The 23,968-nt window shown below is 46.3% G+C and overlaps 1 protein-coding gene across 3 annotated transcripts in view; it reads left to right on the top strand.

Annotated features, from left to right (window-relative positions):
* The first annotated feature begins 371 nt into the window (after positions 1–371).
* Positions 372–23,968, top strand: part of EFR3A (EFR3 homolog A) — an 88,058-nt gene continuing 64,461 nt past the window's right edge. For 2 of the 3 annotated variants that reach the window (XM_060277608.1, XM_060277610.1), the window contains exons 1-5: positions 372–435; positions 14,548–14,637; positions 19,228–19,304; positions 22,209–22,336; positions 23,429–23,579. In XM_060277608.1, coding sequence (XP_060133591.1) covers positions 14,625–14,637; positions 19,228–19,304; positions 22,209–22,336; positions 23,429–23,579 — 369 coding nt within the window. In that variant the 5' untranslated portion in view covers positions 372–435; positions 14,548–14,624. Of the gene's footprint in view, positions 436–12,280; positions 12,367–14,547; positions 14,638–19,227; positions 19,305–22,208; positions 22,337–23,428; positions 23,580–23,968 lie in introns of those variants that run through there. The other variant, XM_060277609.1, reaches the window with a different exon arrangement.

Raw genomic sequence — 23,968 nt, 5'->3', positions numbered from 1 at the left:
CACATGACCTGGAAGCTGTACGCCGGCTCCCTCGGCCAATAATGCGAGATGAGCGCGCAACCCCAGAGTCGGTCACGACTGGACCTAATGGTCAGGGGTCCCTTTACCTTTAAACATTCAAGGATGTAAGTGCTGAGCCGGCCCTGGCTTACAAATATGTGCTGTTCTTCTTCGCCCCGCCTTGCCTCTGCTTTCGCTCCTCTGCAGGCGCAGAGGATGCAGTTGCGGCGACGCTCCGCTGCGCTGCAGCAGCCCCTGCGCATCTTTGTCTGCCGCGCAACAGGGGCGGGAGGAGGAGGAGGAGGGGAGAGAGAAGGACGGAAACTACAGCCCCCATCATGCAGAGCGCCTCGGCGAAGCCTTTAATAGGGTAGGGCTGGGAGCAAGATGGCAGCGGCGGCGGCTCCGGCTGCAAAGGGAAAGGGAGCGGCGCAGGTGAGTGCGTGCGCTGCCCGCCGCGGATGTGCGGGCATCTATCTCAGGCGCGGGTATCGCTTTGTAGAGGAGGATGCGTATAGGCTCCCATTTGCAAGGCCAGGGAGACAGCAGCAGCAGCAGCGACAGAGTCCTTCCTCCCTGCCTCATTTTTCCTCTCTCCTCCCTTGGCTTAAGCACAGTGGACTGAGGTGCATTGCATTTTTTTTTTGCATGTTGCATTCTTAACATTTAATATGCCGCCTTTCCTCCCAAGAGCTCAAGGCGGCGTACATGGTCCTCTTCCTCCCCGTTTTTATCCACCCAACAGCCCTGCGAGGTAGGTTAGGCTGAGAGCTGGTGGCTGGACCCAAGGTCACCCAGTGAGCGTCATGGTTTTTATCTGGGCGTTTTCCCTTCCCCTTTTACCCCATTTTCCTTCCATGCTTCCTCCCCCTCTCCTGTTTCACCCCAACAACAACCTTGCAAGGTAGGCTAGCCTGGAAACAGGTGGTCACCCAAATCAGCTCCGTTGCCTGAGAGGAGATTTGAACCCTGGTCACAGCCTTATGCTCTAGAGTCTAGCCCAGTATTTCCCAAACTTGGGACTCCAGCTGTTTTTGGACAACTCCCATCACCCCAAGCTAGCAAGACCAGAGGTCAGGGGTGATGGGAAATGTAGTCTGGAAAAACAATTGGAGACCCAAGTTTGGGAGACAGTGCTCTAGCCACACTACCTAATTCACACTACCTAACACACTACCTAATTCACAAAAGGGTAGAGTTTCATTTGCTTATTGAACCCTGCATTGTTGGCTGCATCATTATAATTATATCTGGGGTTTTCTGTCACCCTCCCCCCTTTTCTTTATGCAGTCTGGAGAGGAAAGTATCTTTCAAATTTAGCAGGACCAGATGAAAAAAATGAGTTAGGAGAGGTCTCTTGCTTGCCCCTTTAACAGCTGTGTAGACTTTCAGTTAAGCTACACCTGCTGAAATCTAGTCTGCACAGCTATTAAAGGTGTAGGAACCTTTTTCTCCTTTGCATCTGCCCCCCCCCCATATGCAAAGCATGCCTTCTTCAAATGCCCCTTTCCCAAACCCTCTTGCAATGTGTTGAGCGTGTGCTCATAGCTGTCAGAAAGATTTGACAACCCCTGTTGCTCCTCCATTTGCAGTCAGAGCCTGTGGCTGGGAAGGTGGGAAATCCTTGCTGATCAGCTTATAGCTGCTAATCTGTTTGTCATCCCTGCACACACCTGCTTTCCTAAGTCCCTGCCCCTACAGATAAGGCAACTATATCATGTCAGTTCTGATGCCAAGGAGGAAGAGATTCTTCTCTGTGGTGAAAAGAAGCGCTCATCAAATCCCCAAGTCTGGATTTGGAGTGGGGGGTGGGTGAGAATGCAGCTGAAATGCCAAGGTAACCCTTGTTTGTGTCCCTGTTTCCTCTCCTCCCAGGTGAGGAACCTGGGAAGCAGCCTTTTACAAAGCTTTGACCCATTTAGCTTAGTATTGTCCACACTGGCTGGCAGCAGCTCCCAGGGTTTCAGGCAAGGGACATTTACAGCGCTACCTGCAGATTGAACCTGGAACATTCTGCATGCTAAGTAGGTGCTCTAACATTGAGCCCTTGATTTGTCGGTCTGCTCAAAGCAATCTCTTTTCCCCATCCCCAAGGTGTTGGTATATTGGGGTAGGAGTCAATCATATGCCAACAGATTAAGCGATGGGCTGTAGCTCAGCAGGAGGGCATCTCTGTTCTGCATGCAGAAGGTTCCTGATTTAGGTAGTGCAACTGTAGTTGTTTGGGAGGTTTGGTGCAACAAACCCACTTCCCCCAAAGCTCTGACTTGTTGCTGTAAATAAAGTGATGGGGAAACTTAGCCAGAAATGGTTTAAGACAACATCATCTCCCTTCAACCATGCAAACAAATCAGGATGAATGTTCAATGAACAGGTCATCTGGAAGTTCCCTAACCTAGGGAGATGAAAGGAGGCATCTGTAGGGCACTGATAAGTGCAGTTCATCTGACCCACATTTCCCTCCAATTCCCTATTCTGGCCAACCAGGTGGTCCTCTTTAGTTGTTTGCTCCACAGCAAACTGATAGTACTGCTCCTGAATATGGAAGCTCCATTTGGATATCATGCTTCTGCTGTTGTTAATTTGTTTTATCAACCTTCTGAAAAACCGTCTAAAGCAGGCTTCCTCAAACTTCGGCCCTCCAGATGTTTTGAGACTACAATTCCCATCATCCCTGACCACTGGTCCTGCTAGCTCGGGATCATGGGAGTTGTAGGCTAAAAACATCTGGAGAGCTGAGGTTGGGGATGCCTGGTCTAAAGTAAGGATGGGGAAGCTGTGGCCTTCCAAATATTGCTGGACTACAACTCCCATCATTCCTGGCCATTGCCTGCCCTGGTTGGGACGGATGGAAACTTTATCCCACAGCATCTGGCTGCCTCTGATCTGTAGTCACAGATCAGGGTCACTGCTCTAAAGCCAATATCAATCATTACATTGTGTGGCTGCACACTCTGCAATTGCCCTTCATGTGATGATGGCTTGGTTTTATTGTCCTGAATCTGCCGTCAAGCAATTTTATTGGATTTCTGGTTCTAGGAAACAGGAAGACAGGAAGTTAATAACCTCTGTCTCTGCTCCTCGCTTTCCCTACAACAGGCATAGGCAAACCCGGCCCTCCAGGTGTTTTGGTACTACAACTCCCATCATCCCTGACCACTGGTCCTATTAGCTAGGGATGATGGGAGTTGTAGTCCCAAAACATCTGGAGGGCCGAGTTTGCCTATGCCTGCCCTACAACATTTAAGACTTCTACCCAATCACCCTGGTTATCTTTTTATTTCTCAAAAGTCCTGCTTCTGAATCTTTTGCATTTTCCCCCCATTAAGAAGTCCACCCCCCAACCCATTCATCATTAGGGCTGTCCTATACTGCTTATTTTCTAATTCTGTGCTCTTCACTTGAGAAAATGTTCACTGGCTTTATTTGATTTGAAAACATAGATAAAACACTTAAACAGATGTTGCCATTTTGGAGAATTAAGGGATGGTATTCAGCTAAGTTTTACTCAGAGCAAACCAACATAAATTAATGAACATGGCAAATTAATTTCAAGGGGTTTACTCTGAGTAAAACGTAAGTTGGCTACTACTCATGGTTGTTTAATGTTTAACTCTACATACCCAGCAGTTGCAGAGTTGGTTTGACAGCAGAAGATGGCAATGAATAATAATACAAATGTTGGATTTATTGACTCATAGACGTGTACATGACCCCCCCCCCCCGGCAGATCATCTAGTTCTAGTCCAATCTCCTGCAATGCGGAAATCACAACTGAAGTACAAGACTCATTAGAGATGTTTAGAACATTCATTGTTCTGTTATGCTGAATGAATCAAATTCCCTGCTACTGGCAGTGGATTCTGGCTTGTTATAGTAGACTGTTGTTATTGTTATTGTTGTTGTTGTTTAGTCGTGTCCGACTCTTTGTGACCCCATGGACCAGAGCACGCCAGGCACTCCTGTCTTCCACTGCCTCCCACAGTTTGGTCAAACTCATGTCTGTAGGTTCAAGAACACTGTCCAACCATCTCATCCTCTGTCGTCCCCTTCTCCTTGTGCCCTCAATCTTTCCCAACATCAGGGTTTTTTCCAGGGAGTCTTCTCTTCTCATAAGGTGGCCAAAGTATTGGAGCCTCAGCTTCAGGATCTGCCCTTCCAATGAGCACTCAGGGCTGATTTCCTTCAGAATGGATAGGTTTGATCTTCTTGCAGTCCATGGGACTCTCAAGAGTCTCCTCCAGCACCATAATTCAAAAGCATCAGTTCTTCGGGTGTCAAATGGAATTGTGTCCCGGTTATTATTTTTGTTTGTGTGGTCGCAGTTTTTCCAATAGCAGATTCCAGACTGCTGCTATTTTGGGGGGTGGGGTGGGGGGTGGGAGTCAACCTGGGCTATTCAGGTTGCATAATTATAATTGATGGGGAGATCTTTGATCCGATCGCGCTGGGAGCTGGGGCGAAAGAGGCTGGGTTCCCGCCTCCAGCTAGTTTAAAAGAGGGGTAGCCCCGCCTCCCGGCTGACCCGATTGCCCAGCCCAGGTATGACGGAGGCAGGAACCCCCCCCTCGTGAGGGGGCTGAGCTCTCAGCCCCCATCGCGAGAGTTCAGACGGGCCAAGCCCACAACACCACCTCCGTGGGATGCGGAAGTGGTTTTGTGCAACAAACCTCTTTCCCTGGAAGATCAGACTTTTTTGCAGTAAGGAAAGTGACAGGAAAATGCAAGACAAAAAGTGTAAGCTAACACTTGCTTTGATGCAGCTTCACCTAACCTCCCCACAAAGGCTCATTAAATAGCTGGCACCATCTAATCTCATTGCAAACAGATCAGGATGTATACTGAACAAAACAGGTCAGCTGGAACTGCCCTCATTTCAGAGGAGGTGGACAGTTTTCAGAAAGATGCAACAACAAAATGGGATGCATGGTAACTGTAAGCTATGTGTAAATAAAACCCAGTACTGTATACTTTTACAAAATATAATAGAGCCTGGCATTTACATGGATCTACAGGGGATGCAATCTGCTTCTGAGTGCACCAGTTTTTGCTGTGAAAATGGCAAACCAGGAATAAGGCTGCTGATTGCAAGGCAGCTCATGCTGTGATTATAGTAGAATCCCCACCCTGAGCATATACCGAGATTTTATTTGTCTCTTTTAGCTTCTTATTGGCTGTGGTTCTCTAAGGAAATCAGGCAGAGATCTTTCTCAGTCAGGCACCCCGTGGTCCCTTTAACTGACATTCCAAGGGGATGGAATTGGGAGCACTTTCAGAAGGATGCACACCAGGAATGGGAAACCGGGTGACACCAGGAAGGCTGCAGGTCTCTTGCTTCTGTCAGCCCCAGGCAGCTCAGCCAGTGGTCAGAGGTGATGGGTAATTGCTGTCTTAAAATGTATAGAATCATAGAATTGCAGAGTTGGAAAAGACCATGAGGGTCATCTAGTCCAACCCCCTGCAATGCAGGAATCTTTCGCCCAGGGTGGGGCCCGAACCCATGAAATTAAGAGTCTCATGCTCTACTGACTGAAGGAGGACCACAGATTCCCCATTCAACATCTAGTCAACTATGAGTGGTTTCAGAGGAGGGTATAAAAGATAGTTGGTAGAGCACAAGATTCTTAATCTCAGGGGTGTGGGGTTTGAGCCCCACTTTGGGCAAAAGATTCCTACATTTCAGATGGTTGACCCAGAGATGACCCTCTTGGTCTCATCCAGCTCTACAATTCTATGAGTCTTAAGTTCTATGCGGGGAGGATGAAGAAATTATATACCCAGGAATATCCCTTACATACATAATAGATCTCTGTGGTCTGTGAGAAAGTTCCATGGATCTCAGAAGCCCATTCCATAGTAAGGCGCCATCTCTACTATACATTTAAAGGACATGTTAGCTATTCTGCCACTGGTCCATTTAGCTGCATATTGTCTACACTGGCTGGCAGCAGCTCTCCAGAGTTTTAAGCAGGGCTCCCTCCCAGCCCTTCCTGGAGATGCTTGGGGATTCAACCTGAGCTACAGCCTTTCCCTTCATCATTGCCATCGGTGGATTATATAGACGCAATGAATGTGGGTGAAAGCACATGTTTAAGTCTGAGCCATGGCGCCTCTCTTGTGTTCTCCATTAAATGAGGCAACTCTGGAAAGCGATGCTGCTGTCCGAACACTTGTGATACCCGCAGCATTGGTGCAAAGAAATTATTGCGATGAAGATGAGCACCGAGGCTCTTGAAATGTTAATGTTGTGCCCGTGTGTCGACACTCCTCTAACGACGCTTCCCAAATGAGGCAAAGTAGTTGAGTGTTGTGGGCGGCTTTGCACTTGACATTTTCAGTGTGGGTATAAATACCCAGAGTGCGAAATAGGCAGGCTCCCCGTCAGTTGTCATAGGCACGTGCGGGGAATGGTGACCGCTCCCCGTAAAACGCGCAGGAGCAAGCACCAGATTCCTGGCTGCCCCTTCTGCGATAAAGCGTCTATTTATACATGCACCCTCTGTTCACACTGGGTGAGGGATGTGTGCGTATACGTGTATATATAAAACACCAGATTTTGTTTGAATCTTTAAAAATAGTGGGTTTGAGGCACATGTGGGGAGCTGTATTAGGTTGACACAAATCAACCTAATGGTTGTCAGTTGGGGGGTGGGGTGGGGCAATTCTATGGCAAGATCTGTCAGGACAAGCAGTTTACGATGCGCCAGATCTCTGGCTCAGCCAGCTGATTCCCCTTGTCAGGAGTATGGGCAGGAGTCAGGCTCTGGGGCCTGTAGTGCTTTGCAGGACTGGGGCCTGCCTCAACTTGTGCTGGAGAAGCAAGGAGTGGCCACTCAGGTGAGGCCTCAGCTTGTGCTGGAGAGGCAAGGGGTGGCCAATCAGGTGAGGCCACTTGATACCTCACTGCACCTGGTGGCAGGAGCTGGGAGGGATAAAAAGCTCAGCATTTCCCTTCAGCTCTTTGCCACAGCAACGCTATCCCTGCCTGGTTGCCTCTGGCCTCTTGCTCCTTGGACCCTTGCCTTGCCAACGCCTTGATCCTCGACCCTTGGACCTTCGCCCTGCTGACGCCTTGCTCCTTGACCCTTGGACCTTTGCCTTGCCAACGCCTTGCTCTTTGACTCCCAGACCTTCGCCTCTGCCTTGCTCCTTGACCCTGTGACTGCCTGCTGCTGGACCCTCAGCCCTGCACCTGTTCCTGCTTCTACATCACCATCTTGCCTCTGGTCCTGACGTCCTCAGTCAGGGCTTCAACCGCCCGCCGACCGGACCGTGACACCCCTCTCGGCTGGAGTCAAATTCACAACCCTGGCTCAGCCCATGATATGCTGGTGTAACTTGTCCACCCTGGCTTAGCTGCTGAGCCAAAGCTGCTGTACGTCTGCCGCAGGGGGGGGGGGGGTCCTAAACCTGTACACCTGGCAGGGGGCCCTAGGGGCCCAGCTCTTTTGCTCATGTTCTGAATAGGGTTGCCAGACTCAAAAGAGAGCAGGGCAATTAAAGGCACAGAAGTCTTGTCCACTATTGAGTCTGGCAACCCTAGTTCTGAATGATAAGGGGGAGGGGGAGGCCGAGTGTGGAACTGAGTGTGTCATGGCTTCAATGACTGGCTCCTCCTCCTGCCACAGAGGTGAAGGAGGAGGAAGCAGCCCCTGGCTGGTGGTGGCAGGGGGAGAGGGAGGGGGAGGCTGATTGTTGAGCCTGCGGCTCCTCCTCCCGCCACTTAAGGAAAAGATGGGGAAGCAGTCCCCGGCTGGTGGTGGCTGCGGCTCCTGCCAACCTAGCAGTTCAAAAGCACGTCAAAATGCAAGTAGATAAATAAGAAGCGCTACAGCGGGAAGGTAAACAGCGTTTCCATGTGCTGCTCTGGTTCGCTAGAAGCGGCTTTGTCTTGCTGGCCACATGACCTGGAAGCTGTACGTGGGCTCCCTCGGCCAATAACGCGAGATGAGCGCCGCAACCCCAGAGTCGTCTATGACTGGACCTAATGGTCAGGGGTCCCTTTACCTTTTAATGTGGCTACTCAGCATAGAACACAGTTTTAAAGGCATGTTTTCCCTCTGCCAGGCTTAGGCAGAGCACCAGAACCAGTCCCGCTTCTGAATAGGGCTTGGGTCTGGTGCAACTGTACTCCAGCTTAATTTACACCTTCCTGCTATGCGCCAGCTTCTTGTGCATGGAATTGCTCTCCTGATGGAACTACCAGCCTTCTTTTATTTAACTGATAAGACTATCATCGCCATGCCCCTTGTTGGCCAGAGTTATGGCTCTGATTTCTCCCGCGGCTGTTTGTGTGTTCTGTGATTCTGCAAAACCAAAGGCAGAATTCTTCCTGACAACCTCGGTTTTCATTTAGGGAAAAAAAATACAAAACCCTCAAGTTTCTTGTCCTCGTGGCTGCAATGCTATTGTAGAATCATAGAATTGTAGAGTCGGAAGGGACCCCAATGGTCATCGGAAGGGACCCCAATGGTCATCTGGTCCAACCCCCTGCAATCCATGAATCTCAGCTGTTATGCAGAGACAAATGGAAACCCTGAAATTTGTTCAACACATTTAATTTATGCAACTCAGGGTTTTTCAACACATTGTTCGGATTTCCTTGGTACAGGCTTTCATGCGTTTACTTAATCCCACTTGCCCCTCACTTCAACAGTTTTTGACTCTGTTTTAAAACTCCAGGTTCTAAAAGACCCGTCGGCCAGTATTTCCATATCTTGTCCTCAGCTGCCGTGTGCCTCGGCCCTGTGAAAATCCATATTTTTGAGGTAATTAAAATGTTTGGGCAGCTCTTTGATTCTCCTCCCACCCTTTAAACCACGAAACCTCAGTAACAGAATTTTTTATTTAGTGTGGGGTGGGATGCAAAGGCTGGTGGGCGACATCTGTTCGACACACTCCTTAGTGAGTCCAATGGTACATTTTAGGAGAGAAAAGGGGGGGGAGGGAGAAACTTTGGTTTCTTTTCCCCCCTTCCCAAAAACCTTAGGACATTTTTTTATGTAACTGGGGAAAGTCGCACACAGCATATTGACAATCTGTCAGTGCTGCTGACAATTGATTTTTGTTTGGGCGTTTCTCCTCACTGCTGTTTCTTCATTATAAAATCCTGCTGATGGATGGCAATCTGCAAGGGGTGGGAGGATGAAAATGCGTCAAGGTGGGGATGGCCCATTCAAGTTGTCTGTTGGAAGTAGCAAACTGGTGGGAAGAAATCAGAAAGGGGAAGGGTGCTGGTTGAGAACACCAAACGCCAATTTGGGCTGTAGCCAAAGGTTCATAGAATCATAGAGTTGGAAGAGACCACAAGGGCCATCCAGTCCAACCCCCTGCCAAGCAGGAAACACCATGAAAGCATTCCTGACATATGGCTGTCAAGCCTCCGCTTAAAGACCTCCAAAGAAGGAGACTCCACCACACTCCTTGCCAGCAAATTCCACTGCCGAACAGCTCTTACTTTCAGGAAGTTCTTCCTAATGTTGAGGTGGAATCTTCTTTCTTGTGGTTTGAATCCATTGCTCCGTGTCCGCTTCTCTGGAGCAGCAGAAAACAGTCTTTCTCCCTCCTCTATATGACATCCTTTTATATATTTGAACATGACTAGCATATCACCCCTTAACCTTCTCTTCTCCAGGCTAAACATACCCAGCTCCCTAAGCCGTTCCTCATAAGGCATCGTTTCCAGGCCTTTGACCATTTTGGTTGCCCTCTTCTGGACACGTTCCAGCTTGTCAATATCCTTCTTGAACTATGGTGCCCAGAACTGGACACAGTACTCCAGGTGAGGTCTGACCAGAGCAGAATACAGTGGTACTATTACTTCCCTTGATCTAGATGCTATACTCCTATTGATCTAGATGCTATACTCCTATTCACTAGAGACAGAGGCCCTGGAGTTGACTGGAGATGGTATGAGCAACTACCGGTAATTCCGCCCTCTTCCAGCCTTGCTGGCTCTCTATCCTAGGTTGGCCCCTTCCCATTGCATGCTATTGCGTCCTACATTTTGGGTACCCATTTATGCACAGTGCTCAATTCATCCGCCTATAAAATGTTCATTTTGCATGGAACCTCTATGCACACCACAAAGCACTTCGATTCCACTTTAAACAGCCACGGATACTCCCCCCCCAATAATTCTGGGAACTGTGGTTTATTAAGTGTGTTGAGAGTTGTTAGGAGACCCCGTTTCCTTTCGCAGAGCTGCAATTCCCAGAATTCCCTATGAAGAGGGTTTGATTGTTGAGCCATGCTGGGAATTGTAGCAAATCCCACGCCCCACCCCTGTGCGCGTGCACACACACACACACACAGAGAGAGAGAGAGAGAGAGAGAGAGAGAGAGAGAGAGAGAGAGAGACCGGAGATTTGCAGACCCACCAAACCTCTGAACCTTTGAAGGAACCTGGGCAGATATTTAAAAGGGAAGCGGGTCTCTGTTGCTGATAAACAATTATTTCCCCCCAGCTTCTACCCGTTTTACTTGTCCGCATCCACTACTGTACATTGTGCTACTGGAACATCGCTTTATAAAAAAAGTATCAAGCAAAGTGCCTGTTTTTCGGGTTTGATTCCACGGTGATATCCAGAAACTAAACTTGTGCTGGCTGTCATGGCAACAGTGTCATAATACTTGCTATTAATATTACACACTGAGAGCATGTTTTGAGGCTTGCCAATTATATCTATATCTATATATCTGATGCTTACACACACACACACACACACACACACACGTCATATGCCTAAATATTTTCGAGGGGAAATGTTACGGAGAAAATGCAGTGGACCTTCCCGCCTCTACAAATTTTTCACAGGCTCTATCAGTGGTATTTCTCATGACCTATTTGATGCATATTACTGGTTTTCCAGCTAAGGGATGTGTGGGTTTCAGGATGCCTTGCTGCACCCTTCGTCTCTGGTCAAATCTGGTCAAACCCAAACTGTGGCCCTCCAGATGTTTTGGCCTACAACTCCCATGATCCCTAGCTAACAGGACCAGTGGCCGAGGAAGATGGGAATTGTAGTCCAAAACATCTGGAGGGCCGAAGTTTGGGGATGCCTGGTCTAATGTCTCCATCCACTGCTGTTTTCACTGACTCACCCTCTTCTATATATGGTCCCTTTAAGCACATCTACATTTCACTGGATGCCAGGATTGGACTCCTCATACTGAACTTAAAGGCACAGTTATGTAGCTAACATAATGCGTGGCTGGGCAGCAGGGAATGGTTATCTGGTTAGATAGATAATTTATTATGGCCGGAGACCAGCATATAAAACACACTTGGGGGTACAATCCCAAAAGGAACACAAACATTCAAAACATTGAACAACAGTAAATTTAAAATTTATAAATGCGATAAGCGTATTGACCAGCCCACTGAGCAGTTTTTAAGCAGTGCCTGGAGACAGCCCTAACCCACTCTTTGCTATTATGGGCTGGCAGAAGTCCTGGATTTGTTCTGTAGCTTTCATGTGTATGTTCTGTCTTCTAAACCCAGAGTTGAGTGCTTTTTAGATGGTCCTATATTGAAATGGCCTGGACCTACATTGGCTCCCAGTATGTTTCCAAGCACAATTCAAAGTATTGGTGCTGACCTTTAAAGCCCTGACCTTTAAAGTATACCTGAAGGAGCGTCTCCACCCCCATTGTTCAGCCTGGACACTGAGATCCAGCTCCGAGGGCCTTCTGGTGGTTCCCTCCCTGCGAGAAGTGAAGTTACAGGAAACCAGGGCCTTCTCGTTAGTGGCACCCGCCCTGTGGAATGCCCTCCCATCAGATGTCAAGGAGATAAACAACAGCCCTGTCTAAGGAAGTTTTTAATGTTTGATATTTTATTGTATTTTTTAATATTTTGTTGGAAGCCTCCCAGAGTGGCTGGGGAAATCCAGCCAGATGGGTGGAATAATAATAATAATAATAATAATAATAATAATAATAATAATAATATTGCCACTTAAAAATATGGGGTCTTGGCTTTGAGGATGGTGGTTTGAAAGACTTGAAGTGGACAGTTCCATTACACGCCCATTACACAAATGTGCATACAGTCTGCATGCAATTACTCTGAGCTACAGGATGGGCCTCGTACAAATTAGCATGGTGAGTGACTGACCTCTAAGCAAAGGGAATCAATGTCTTTTTTGTTTGTTTAGAAGGAAATGGATAGGAGATCTAAGGATCAGTGCAAAAGGATTTCCCCCACCTTAACACCACCTAGTTTTTCAGGACGTACCCTCGGTTTTCTCTCGCTGTTATTGGACATTGGGCAGGGAATAAAAATTCTCTAAGGCAACCCCCACCATAGGTGCGTCTGCAGAAGCCTATGCAACAGAAACACTCTTTCAACTTGACAGAGAACTGGTCTGTACAAATAGGAAATGTCATTGCCTGATCAGTGTTGTTTTAGTTCTGTGTGTGTGTGTGTGTTTTAACATGCTGAAAAGGTTGCTCTTTTCAACTGTCTGGCCTTCTAATTTAGCTTTAGTTCTAAAAGTCAAACTGATACCTTCTTAACCTGTGCATAATTGGTATTAAGAGCTAAGAATACTTCTCTTGGCCTCTTTCTTTTGCACCTCTTCCATGCTCACTAACGCTAGCTGCTGATTGTTAATGATAATGGTTGGGAGAAGAGCGAGCCTACTTTTCAGCTCTGATTTGGAAGAACTTGCAGTGAGCAAAACATTAATTCTGTGTATAATTAAGCAAACTTGTGACCTGAGTGGCTCTCCTGCTATACCGAGAGCTGTGCCAGGTGTAGCAATCAGTGCTGTGGGGATTTCAGGGTTTATTTCCTGGAGGTTTTCCCTATGCATAGTGGGGTTGTTTGCATTGTGAACTTTTGTGTTTGCATCAGAAAAAAATCTGGTGCCCTAGAAAAGAGTGGTCTCATTTAGCATGCTCGCTTCCCTTGTGTTTAGTATGCAAAGCTAAAACCTTTGAAACTCACAAGCGCGCCTAATGTTGTTTTTGCAGTTGGCGTCTATTCTTTGCGACTAACGGGCTTATAAAAACGGGGGAGGGGAAATCCATGGAAAAATAAAGCACTGGAAATTTGATCGTGGGGAATTTTCTGCCCCACATATCTGGTGACAATAGGAGGGGAAGGGTAGACAGTGAGTTGAATTGACCTGTGCTCACCTATCATGTCTAAATGCAAACTTTTGCACCTCCACTGGGGAGATGTGTACGTGCTTTGAGGAGCCAGAGTGCTATTCTTTCCCTGTGACATCTGGCTCGGACCAAAGGATACTACTATTTATATACAGTGTGAAATTGGTGATCAATTCAGATTGATCCACATGACGAAGCATGTTGATCTTTCATTGTGGCATTCCAGCTCATAATATTAAGTTCTTGAGATGGCGACAGGAACTATGAATGCTCTCTCTAGCATTTATACTGTGGTGAGGCAGAGGTGTGCTTTTCACTGCTAGCACTGGTGTTGTGGGATGTAAGGACCCCTGACCATTAGGTCCAGTCGTGACCGACTCTGGGGTTGCGGCGCTCATCTCGCGTTATTGGCCGAGGGAGTCGGCGTACAGCTTCCAGGTCATGTGGCCAGCATGACAAAGCCGCTTCTGGCAAACCAGAGCAGCACACGGAAACGCTGTTTACCTTCCCACTTGGAGTGGTACCTATTTATCTACTTGCACTTTGATGTGCTTTCGAACTGCTAGGTGGGCAGGAGCTGGGACCGAGCAACGGGAGCTCACCCCATCGCAGGGATTCGAACCGCCGACCTTCTGATCAGCAAGCCCTAGGCTCTGTGGTTTAACCCACAGCGTCACCTGGGTCCCAATCACCCATTCCCACCACCCTTCTGAGTAATACAGCCCCTACCCCTCCCCACCCTCTGACTATACATAAGGGTCTGCTGACTTCTGTTTCAGTGTATCTGAAGAAGTGTGCATGCACATGAAAGTTCATACCTATGACAAACTTAGTCGGTTTCTAAGGTGCTACTGGAAGGATTTTTATTTTTATTTTTTTACCTGGGTCCCTGTTATGGAATGTACTCCCTCCTGAAATAAGGGGGACCCCATCAGTCCTGGCATCCTGACGGCTTTTGAAAATTCACTTCTTTATATGAGGCATTTCCTGGATCTCTTGACTTGAGCCTCCTGTTTTAATAGCTGTGCAGTTTTAATAGAATAAAAAAAAATCCTTCAGTAGCACCTTAAAGACCAACTAAGTTTTTATTTTGGTATGAGCTTTCGTGTGCATGCACACTTCATCAGATAAAAGCTCATACCAAATAAAAACTTAGTTGGTCTTTAGGGTGCTACTGAAGGAATTTTTTTATTTTGTTTCGACTCAGACCAACACGGCTACCTACCTGTAACTGTTTTAATAGGATTGCTTTATTGCATATTTTGATTCTGGATGTTTAAATTTTGATGCTTGTGTCCTGCTTCTGGAGTGACACTCCCAATTATGAAAAACAAATGCTGTAGTTTTGGATTCCAGGGTACAAAATAGACTTTATGTAACTTATCTTTCTCTTGAAACCCTTCTCCTTTCTTTTATTCATTTTTTCCCCAGGTAAGGCTTTCCATCCAGGTTTCACGCTGGTTTTCAATTAAGTTTCATGTGTAGCATTTGCAGCTGGTCTACACGTCATGGTTCGGAAAGGTGAGTGGGTAATTCATGCAGTGCACGTCTGGCTTATAGAACTGATATAGATAAGTTTCATGCGTATGGATATTTGCATTTTTGTCAGGTTGTCAGTGTATGAGAGACTTTTTCGTTGAGTAAGCACCAGCTTCTTACCAATTAACTGATTAATTGACAGCCTGTGTATAATTTTGCATAGTATCTTAATCTCAGTACAGGCACCATTTTTTAGGCCTTGAAGGAAGCAGAAATGTAACAAGGAGCCAAGAAAAGCCATGTCGTCTCCTTTTCCTTTTTCATATTGGGAAAAGGGCATCATTATTTCTTGTTACACTTTTCCAGTGCATTGGAATGCCCTCAAGTTATAAATGTGCTGTTTATTTGCAGCCCAGTCGATGAAAAATCAGGCTTGATTAAATCACTTAAACCAGGGGTAGTCAACATGGTGCCCTCCAGATGGTTTTTTTGGAGTCCAACTTCCATGATCTCAGAATAAAGGCTATACAAGCTGAGGGTGAACCAGAATTGTAGTCCAACAGCAACATTTGAAGGTCACTACACGGGCAAGCCCTGAATCAAAACACATAAGCCTGCCATTTTGTATATTCATTCTGTTGTGCAGAGGTGTCTATGTGGAGTTCAAGGGTTACACTGTTTATTACAGGGTTAACAGCAACCTCGCACAACAGCAAGCAGGGTTAGAAGGTGTCCTGTAAAGATGCAAAAGTTCTTTGGGGACCATGGTAATCATTATTCAGTATACAAAGCAGCCACAGGCAGCCATGTAGGAGAAGTCTATCAATAGTCATGATGGCTGTTAAGTCTCACAACATTGCATAGGACAGGGATGGGGACGCTGTGGCTCTCCAAGTGTTAGATGCTGACTCTAATCCGCCTCAGCCAATGTGAGCAGTAGCCAGGGATGATTCCTGCATTGCAGGGGGTTGGACTAGATGACCCTCAGTGTCCCTTCTAACTCTATGATTCTGTGATGGGTCTTGTTATTCAACAGCATCTGGAGGGCCACATGGGGTCCTTATCCCTAGTGTAGGGTTAGGTATGATGGTAGGTGTTCAAACCTTTTAAGCAGGGGTTTCACTGTCAAAATAACAACAACAACAACAACAACAACAACAACAACAACAACAACAACAACAACAACAACAACAACAACAACAACAACAACAACAACAACAACATTTTTATCCTGGCCATCCGGCTGGGTTTCCGCAGTCACTTTGGCCGTCTCCCAACAGAATATTAAAAACATGATAAAACATCAAACATTAAAAACTTCCCTAAACAGGGCTGCCTTCAGATGTCTCCTAAAAGTCAGGTAGCTGTTTCTTTCCTTGACATCTGGTGGGAGGGCATTCCACAGGGCAGGCGCCACCACCAAAAAGGCCCCCTGTAACCTCCCTTCTCGCAGAGAGGGAACCCCCAGAAGGCCCTCAGAGCTGGACCTCAGTGTCTGGGCTGAACGATGGGGGGTGGAGACGCTCCTTCAGGGATACTGGGCTGAAGCCGTTTAGGGCTTTCAAGGTCAGCACCAACACTTTGAATTGTGCTCGGAAACATACTGGGAGCCAATGTAGGTCTTTCAGGACCGGTGTTATGTGGTCTCAGCGGCCGCTCCCAGTCACCAGTCTAGCTGCTGCATTCTGGATTAGTTGTAGTTGCCAGATCACCTTCAAAGGTAGCCCCACGTAGAGCTCATTGCAGTAGTCCATCTCATTCCCTCTACCCCTGTGCCTCAATGCCTTCCAAATATCGACCAGAAGTGGTTCACTGGGTGGGGCAGAGGGGTTGTTGTTGCATACCAGGAGGGGGAGGAGCTATGCAGTGGGGCGGTCAGCGCTGTGCAAGCGCTTCTATCAAAGTCTTCTTCTGCAGTGGTTTCACCCCTTTTGGTGGTACATTCTACTGGCGGTTTATTAGGTTTATGGAATACTGTTCAAAGCTGTGAGACAGATAGAAGTGGGCATAAGCATGGGCCTTTTGGAGCATTCTTCCTTTAGCCCCTGGCAAAGTTCAGCGCAGAGATACACAGCTTGCTTCTGTGGATGTTGCCTTCATTTGTACAAGTGGGAGAGAACATTCAAAGAAAAGAGAAGCAGAACGACTAGAGAGATAATGGACGTATTACACCAAACATGACATTTGTAGATGTGACCTGCACTCTCGTTCCATTAACCTACAGAGGTGAGCTCGGAAGCCTGTTAAATACATCTTTCTCGAGCAGAACTGCTATTTGCTTGGGTGAAACTCCCAACAATGTTTGACACATTATAAGCAATGCCGCTGGAGTATAATTAATAATAATTATATAATGACTGAAATGCTAGGCCTGTGTTCCTTTTGTGTCATCTCCATTTTTCTTTCAGGAGAACAGAATTGAAATGTCTGTCAAAATATTCTTAGTCAAAATGTCTTGCTTGCTTGAAGGCAGTAAGATGGCAGAGATTTTGTTTCAGTGTCCTTTATTTCACCCCGTCCCATGTGTGTGCTGTGACTTTGGCCGGGGGGGGGCAAGATTCCACTGCAGCATTATTTAAATGCTGCTTGAAACCTCTCCTACACTGAGATTGGTGACCTGTGCCAACTATGGGTGAAAGGGTAAAATTTTGCAACTTAGGAAATTAGACTTCAGCCTCTCAGATCGCTAACTACGATCTCACTTAAAACTGTTGTGTCACCTTCCTTGCTTTACATTCTCTCTCTCTCTCTCTTTCAAAAAAACAAAAACAGGAGTCTTCACACTCCAAAGCAAGAGCTTGAATTTTCTTTCTAAATATACAAAACACTTCCAGTTCAGTGAGTCATTTGGTCATAGGGAAATGAGGTGCTAATTACCAAAATGATAAAAATAGATGGTTTTTTTAATAACAAAAACCCAAAACACTACAGTAGTTAAGAAGAAAACATTCCATCTTCTAAATCTATGCATTTTTACAAGTTAATGCAGCAGAACGAGTTTTTGCATGGAAAGTTTCAGACATATATGGTAGTGATTGCTATGCTTCAGCTCTGGGGCATGATGAGATATTTCTGGTGGATGGACATTGCAACGGCCCTGTAATATTCTACTGCTTGAGCCAGTAAACTTGATATAACCTTGCTCAGAGCCCTGGCACTCTTTAATATCTCCCTCGTGTATAGCTTATGAAATCTCGTTGTTTCATTAACTGCCAGAGAGGATCATTTCGTCTCTTGGTGTGAATTCTTTTCATTATTGGCATAATCTAAGGCTGGTTTCTACTTTAAAATGAAAAGCACAGATTGCAGGTTGGGGGAGGAATCAGCCAGATGTCCAGGATCAGGTGCTCTTCAGACATGTCAGTGGGATGCTTATCAGTGATTAGGGGAGCATTTGAATGATCCAATCATGTGAGATTGAGATGAAGATGAGATTGAGATGAGGTGAGATTGAGATGGAGATGAAGAATAAGGATGTGAGTGATATATACAGTGGTACCTTGGTTTATGAACACAATTGGTTCCGGAAGTCAGTTCATAAACTGAAGCATTCATAAACTGAAGCCAACTTTCCCATTGAAAGTAATGGAAAGTGGATTAATCCGTTCTAGACGGGTCCGCGGAGTATTCAACCTGAAGCGTACTTAACCCGAAGCATGGGTGTAATTGGTTCTGGAAGTCTGTTCATAAACTGAAGTGTTCATAAACTGAAGTAAACTTTCCCATTGAAAGCAATGGAAAGTGGATTAATCTGTTCCAGACAGTCCGTGGAGTACTTAAACTGAAGCGAACTTTCCCATTGAAAGTAATGGAAAGTGGATTAATCCGTTCCAGACGGGTCCGCGGAGTGCTCAACCTGAAGCGTACTTAACCCGAAGCATGGGTGTAATTGGTTCTGGAAGTCTGTTCATAAACTGAAGCGTTCATAAACTGAAGCGAACTTTCCCATTAAAAGTAATGGAAAGTGAATTAATCCGTTCCAGATGGGTCCGCGGCATTCATGAACCGAAAATTAATAAACCGAGGTGTTCATAAACCGAGGTTCCACTGTATTGAGTTCAGTTTGCACTTAAAGCCACACCTAACTAATCTGCATTTTCTGAAACAATGCACCAACTGAAACAGAGCCGTTGTTAATAATATGCACTTCTCTGAATTTTTCAACACGGTTCTCCAATCAAGTAATTTGTACAAAAAATGCACACAGTATATCGAGGTAAAGTGGTGCATTAAAAATGCACACGTTAGTGAAAATGACATAGAAAGTGTGCATTATGCTAGGGAAAATTGCTTTGCAAAAGTCCATGCAAACATGTATAAATGCTATTGAATTTTCACAACGGCTTCCTCTTAAAAGTAAATGCATTGCAAACTGATGTGGAAATGGGAAGAATTGAATAATGGAAAAATGAGGGGGGGGGATGAGAGTCACCCGTTCCTACTCAAGAGTAGCTCCAAGAAAAAAAAAAGGCAGCAGCCCTAAATAAATCTTCATTTATTCTTTCACTGAGCAATTTTGCAAATTATTATTTTGGAGGAGGCAGCATTATTATTGAAGTAGCAAAATCCTTATTGCTACATTCTACATTTCTCCTCATTGCTCATCTGTCTGCCTGGGCCATGTTTTTCCAGGTGTTTGCTGCTGCTGTACTGCTTTGCGCCCTCGCTACAAACGCCTGGTGGATAACATCTTCCCTGAAGACCCAAAAGTAAGTAAAGAAAACATCAAGCCATGAGGCTCGATTTGTTCCTGTGCTCAGGACCTGCCTGTCAGTTTCCCGCAGGCGTCTGGTTGGCTACCGTGAGAACAGGATGCTTGGCCTGATCCAGCAGACTCTTCTTCATGCTCTTATGTGATCATGCCTTGCATGTGAAAGGTTCCAAGTTCAGTTCTGGGAAACTTCAGGCTGTTGGCATCCATCTGTCTCGAGAGACCATGGAGCGCACCTCCAGGGAAGAATTCAAACCACTGGAGAGTCACAGCACTTGCTGTGGCAGCAGAGACTGGTAACTCGTAACTGCTGCCTCCCACATTATTTTTTGCTATGTTAGCAGTACCAAAGTGACTTCTCCAGGGCTGTATGGAGGTCCTGTGTTGATCAGATGACAAGACCCCCCCTCTTGGCCTCGTTGACATGGTGCAAAGGAAAGCAGAGCAACACCTTTGGCACCTGCTTGGCTGCAGGAGTTACCAGAAGGAGGCATACCAGACTCCACCCAACCCTCTCAGATCTGTGCAGGGTTAGTCTTTTCCTCTCCCAAAGATGACCCACCAAACAGCAGAGGATCAGAGTTTTTCTTCTCCTAGATGGGCCACCTTCCCAGGTTGACCAGCCCCATCTGCCCTTCACTTTCCTCTACAGCTCGTGTAGAAAGCACCTCCTTGACCATATGACCCACCTTGGGTCTTCTCAGTCCACTGGAGCCTGTCTTCGCATGCAGGGGAAATCACTAACTCGCTGAGGGTTTGAAACCCATTGACTACCCTCACCAGGGCACTCTCCAGGATTTCCAAACATGTCTCCTCTCCGAATCCTACCTGGAGATATTGGGGAGTGAACCAGGGACCTTCTGTATGCAAAAGTTGGGTGCTCTACCACTGAGCTGTGGGAACCAGTTCCAAATAAGATGCAGCCATTCGAGTGTCCAACACTACAAGCTATTATCTCTCTGAATTTAAATATTGCCTCCAGCTAATGGATCAGCAACATTCCAGTACATTTAGGTTCAGTCCTGTGGGATATTGTAATTCTAATTATTTTTTCCTTGTCTTGCTAATAACTCATTCATTTTTTTTAAATCAAGTGAAGTGTGCTGATAATTTGCATACCTTGCCTTTCCACAATTTAATTTTGCCCTGTGGGAATCATTTCAAGATTATTATTATTTTTTAAAAAATAAAATAAATGAGTACTTCGTTTGACTCAAATTCTTAATTCTCCGTGAAAGAATTTGAAATGCTCTGCCAAACATAATTTGCAAAAAGAAAAGAAGCACTATCCTTTCTGAAGTATTTATTTATATCCAAGTAGCTCAAGATGGAAGGGACGCGGGTGGCGCTGTGGGTTAAACCACAGAGCCTAGGGCTTGCCGATCAGAAGGTCGGCAGTTCGAATCCCTGTGACGGGGTGAGCTCCTGTTGCTTGGTCCCAGCTCCTGCCAACCTAGCAGTTTGAAAGCACGGCAAAGTGCAAGTAGATAAATAGGTACCGCTCCAGCGGGAAGGTAAACGGCATTTCCATGTGCTGCTCTGGTTCACCAGAAGCGGCTTTGTCATGCTGGCCACATGACCTGGAAGCTGTACGCCGGCTCCCTCGGCCAATTGAGAAAGATGAGCGCTGCAACCCCAAAGTCGGTCACAACTGGACCTAATGATCAGGGGTCCCTTTACCTTTAGCTCAAGATGGTGCACTTTTGTCCTTCCCATCCCCAGCTTTTCCTCACAACAACCCTGTGAGGTAGCATAAGTGGAAAGGTGGTAACTGGCCCAAGCTCAGCCAGTGGGGGTGAGGTGTGCAGCCTGAAACTGGCTCTACTCAGTCCTGACACTCTAGCCATGATGCCACAACTGGTCCACTAGTAGATGTTTGGTGGAGGGTTGAGAGCCAGAATTTACCAGTCCCCTTCCTAGAATATTCTAGAAGGCAGGCATTCAGTGGCCAGTGTCTATACCAGTGCTTCCCAAACTTGGGTCGCCAGCATTTTGTGGACTACAACTCCCATCATTCCTAGCTAGCAGAACCAGTGGTCAGGGATGATGGGAATTATGGTCCAAAAACAGCCAGAGACCCAAGTTTTGGGAAACACTGGTTCATACTATTTATTTAACTCTTTTATTTTCTGAAATTCATATCCTTCCTTTCTTCCATCATGAAACCTAAGATGGCATGTACAGCCATACCTTGGATCTCGAACGCCTTGCCACTCAAACATTTTGGCTCCCGAACACCGCAAACCTGAAAGTGAGTGTTCCGGTTTGCGAACGTTCTTTGGAACCCGAACGTCCTGCAGCCAATCGGAAGCCGCGCCTTGGTTTCTGAACGTTTTAGAAGTCGAACGGACTTCTGGAATGGACCCTGTTTGACTTTTGAGGTACCACTGTATATAGTTCCCAGATGGTCACCCATCCAAACACTCACCAGATCTGGACCTGCTTAGCTTCAACAATATATTTAATAATATATTGGTTTCACCTTTTAACAAACTTAAAAGGTGAAACCAATATATTAGATAGATGCATGGCATGCAAAGCAATATATGTCAAGCCTTTATTTATTGTAATTGTAATTATTTGTCTTTAGGCGGGTCAATTAAAACTGGAATGTAATTAATGAAATGTCATAGCGGTGTTTTTGCATTATTGTAGCTATTTGTTTTATTACTGTGGAATTTCCAAAAGAAGGCATTTGTAAAAATTAAAAGAAAAAGAAAAAATAATAAGTTGCATTACTGAAATAAATGCACTTTTCGACGATATTCTAATTTCCCGAGTTTCACCTGTATTTTCATCACGTCAGTATCTGGCCATAGTATCCAAAGTGCAAATCATAAGTGATTTCTGCTACTGAGGAAAAAAAGAAAAAACATTGACTGGTGATTCTTCTTGTGATTAGGATGGACTTGTCAAAGCTGATATGGAGAAGCTGACTTTTTACGCTGTTTCTGCACCTGAGAAGCTCGATCGAATTGGTGCTTACTTAGCAGAGCGACTGAGCCGGGATGTTGTCAGACACCGTTACGGGTAAGCATCTTACTCGTTGATGCTGATGTTATCTTCCCACCAGTGATTCTTTCAATTCCCCCCCCCCCCGCAATCTGGGCTAGAACCATGGATGTTAGATGGTGGAGAGGGCAGGGCCGGCTCTTCGTAGACCCCTGGTGGCGCAGTGCACCATGGCGCGGGGCTGGTAAGCTGGGCGCCGGCCTGGCAAGGAGGGCGCTGCGCGGAAACCAATTGCGCCCTGCGAGGGCGGGGTGGGCGGCGGAGCGATCTCCGCCCCTCAGCACCAGGGCGCGCGATCTGCTCAAGATGGCCCTGGGAGAAGGTGCCTGTGACTCAGGTTGAGCAGCAGTTAAAACCAGTGGGAACTTTTTGCAGGAACTAAGCTGATGTCAGAAGCATGTCCTCAGAGGAACAGAAGCTTTGTAGGGCTAGAAGTTTTCATTTTCCTTTGTCTTGGGCCAAACCTATACACATTGGGTGCCCAGCTGTCATTTCAGCATGGCAAAACTCACTATGTTCCACTTGACACGGCGATCACGCATCTAAGAATCTGAACTGGGCAGCGTTCAAAACTTGGATGTGGTCAGGGAGAAAATGAGATGGTTTCATTTCGCATTAGGCCAGGCTTGAAATTAGCTTGTGGTCCATTCACCCTCTTTATAACTGTTCAGCAATGTGCTCCCGATCTTGAATGATTGCATTCGCACTTAGATGTAATTGTGAGCCGTTATCAGTTGTTACTGTGAAAAGGACAGTGTTTTCTGTAAGTGACCTCAAGAACATATTACTCCTGAAGTGAGGTGGAGTTGAGTTGGTGCCATCCCACCTCTTTTGCCACAAGGTGCACTTCTTATGGGCCTGATTCCTAGCCTTGTCCAGGATAGAGCTATTTGTGGAGCTATTCCAAACCAGGTTTCCTTCTCCCTCCTCCCCTGGAGCTTAAAACACAGCTAGAACGGGGGTGCTAGGAATGCAACTAAGCCTAGCGTGGGAGGAGGCCCCATGGAACGCTTCCTTTCAAATAAATATGCATAGGAACAGACAAATATAGCTTATTTGTTTTCCTGAGTGCATGCGCTGCCCGACATCTGTGGATCTCTGTTCTCTCAGGTACGTTTTAATCGCCATGGAAGCCCTGGACCAGCTTCTGATGGCCTGCCGCTCTCAGAGCATCAAACCATTTGTCGAGAGCTTCCTTCATATGGTAGCTAAGCTGCTGGAGTCTGGAGAGCCAAAGCTGCAAGTTCTGGGGACCAATTCGGTGAGTAAACCGGAAGTTCAGCTGAGTAGGGACCGCAGGAGCAGCGTAAACACTTTCAGTTCCTCTTTTGATGGCTGTAACAAAAAGGGGAAGCATCCTTGCAGTTGTGATATCCCCTAGGAGGCAGGCGGAGATGACTAAGGACGATGGAGAATTCCAATGGAGTTCACATTTAAAGGTGAACTTGCCTCATTTCAAAACAGTACATGAACTGAAACCCAGCCCTCCTCTGAAATTTCCACTTCTCTGAATTTTGCGGCGCTTAAGTAATGTGTGCAAAAATGCATATGCACGGGTGTGCATATAAATGAATATATTGCTGAAGATAACATATGTATTACATTAAGGGAAATTGCTTTGTATATCAGGTGAAATTTCACACAAATAAG

This window comes from Zootoca vivipara, chromosome 8, assembly GCF_963506605.1.
Source record: "Zootoca vivipara chromosome 8, rZooViv1.1, whole genome shotgun sequence".
Classification (NCBI taxonomy): Eukaryota; Metazoa; Chordata; class Lepidosauria; order Squamata; family Lacertidae; genus Zootoca; species Zootoca vivipara.
Note: the sequence above shows the minus strand (reverse complement) of the source record. Positions and strands in the feature narration are given on the sequence as shown.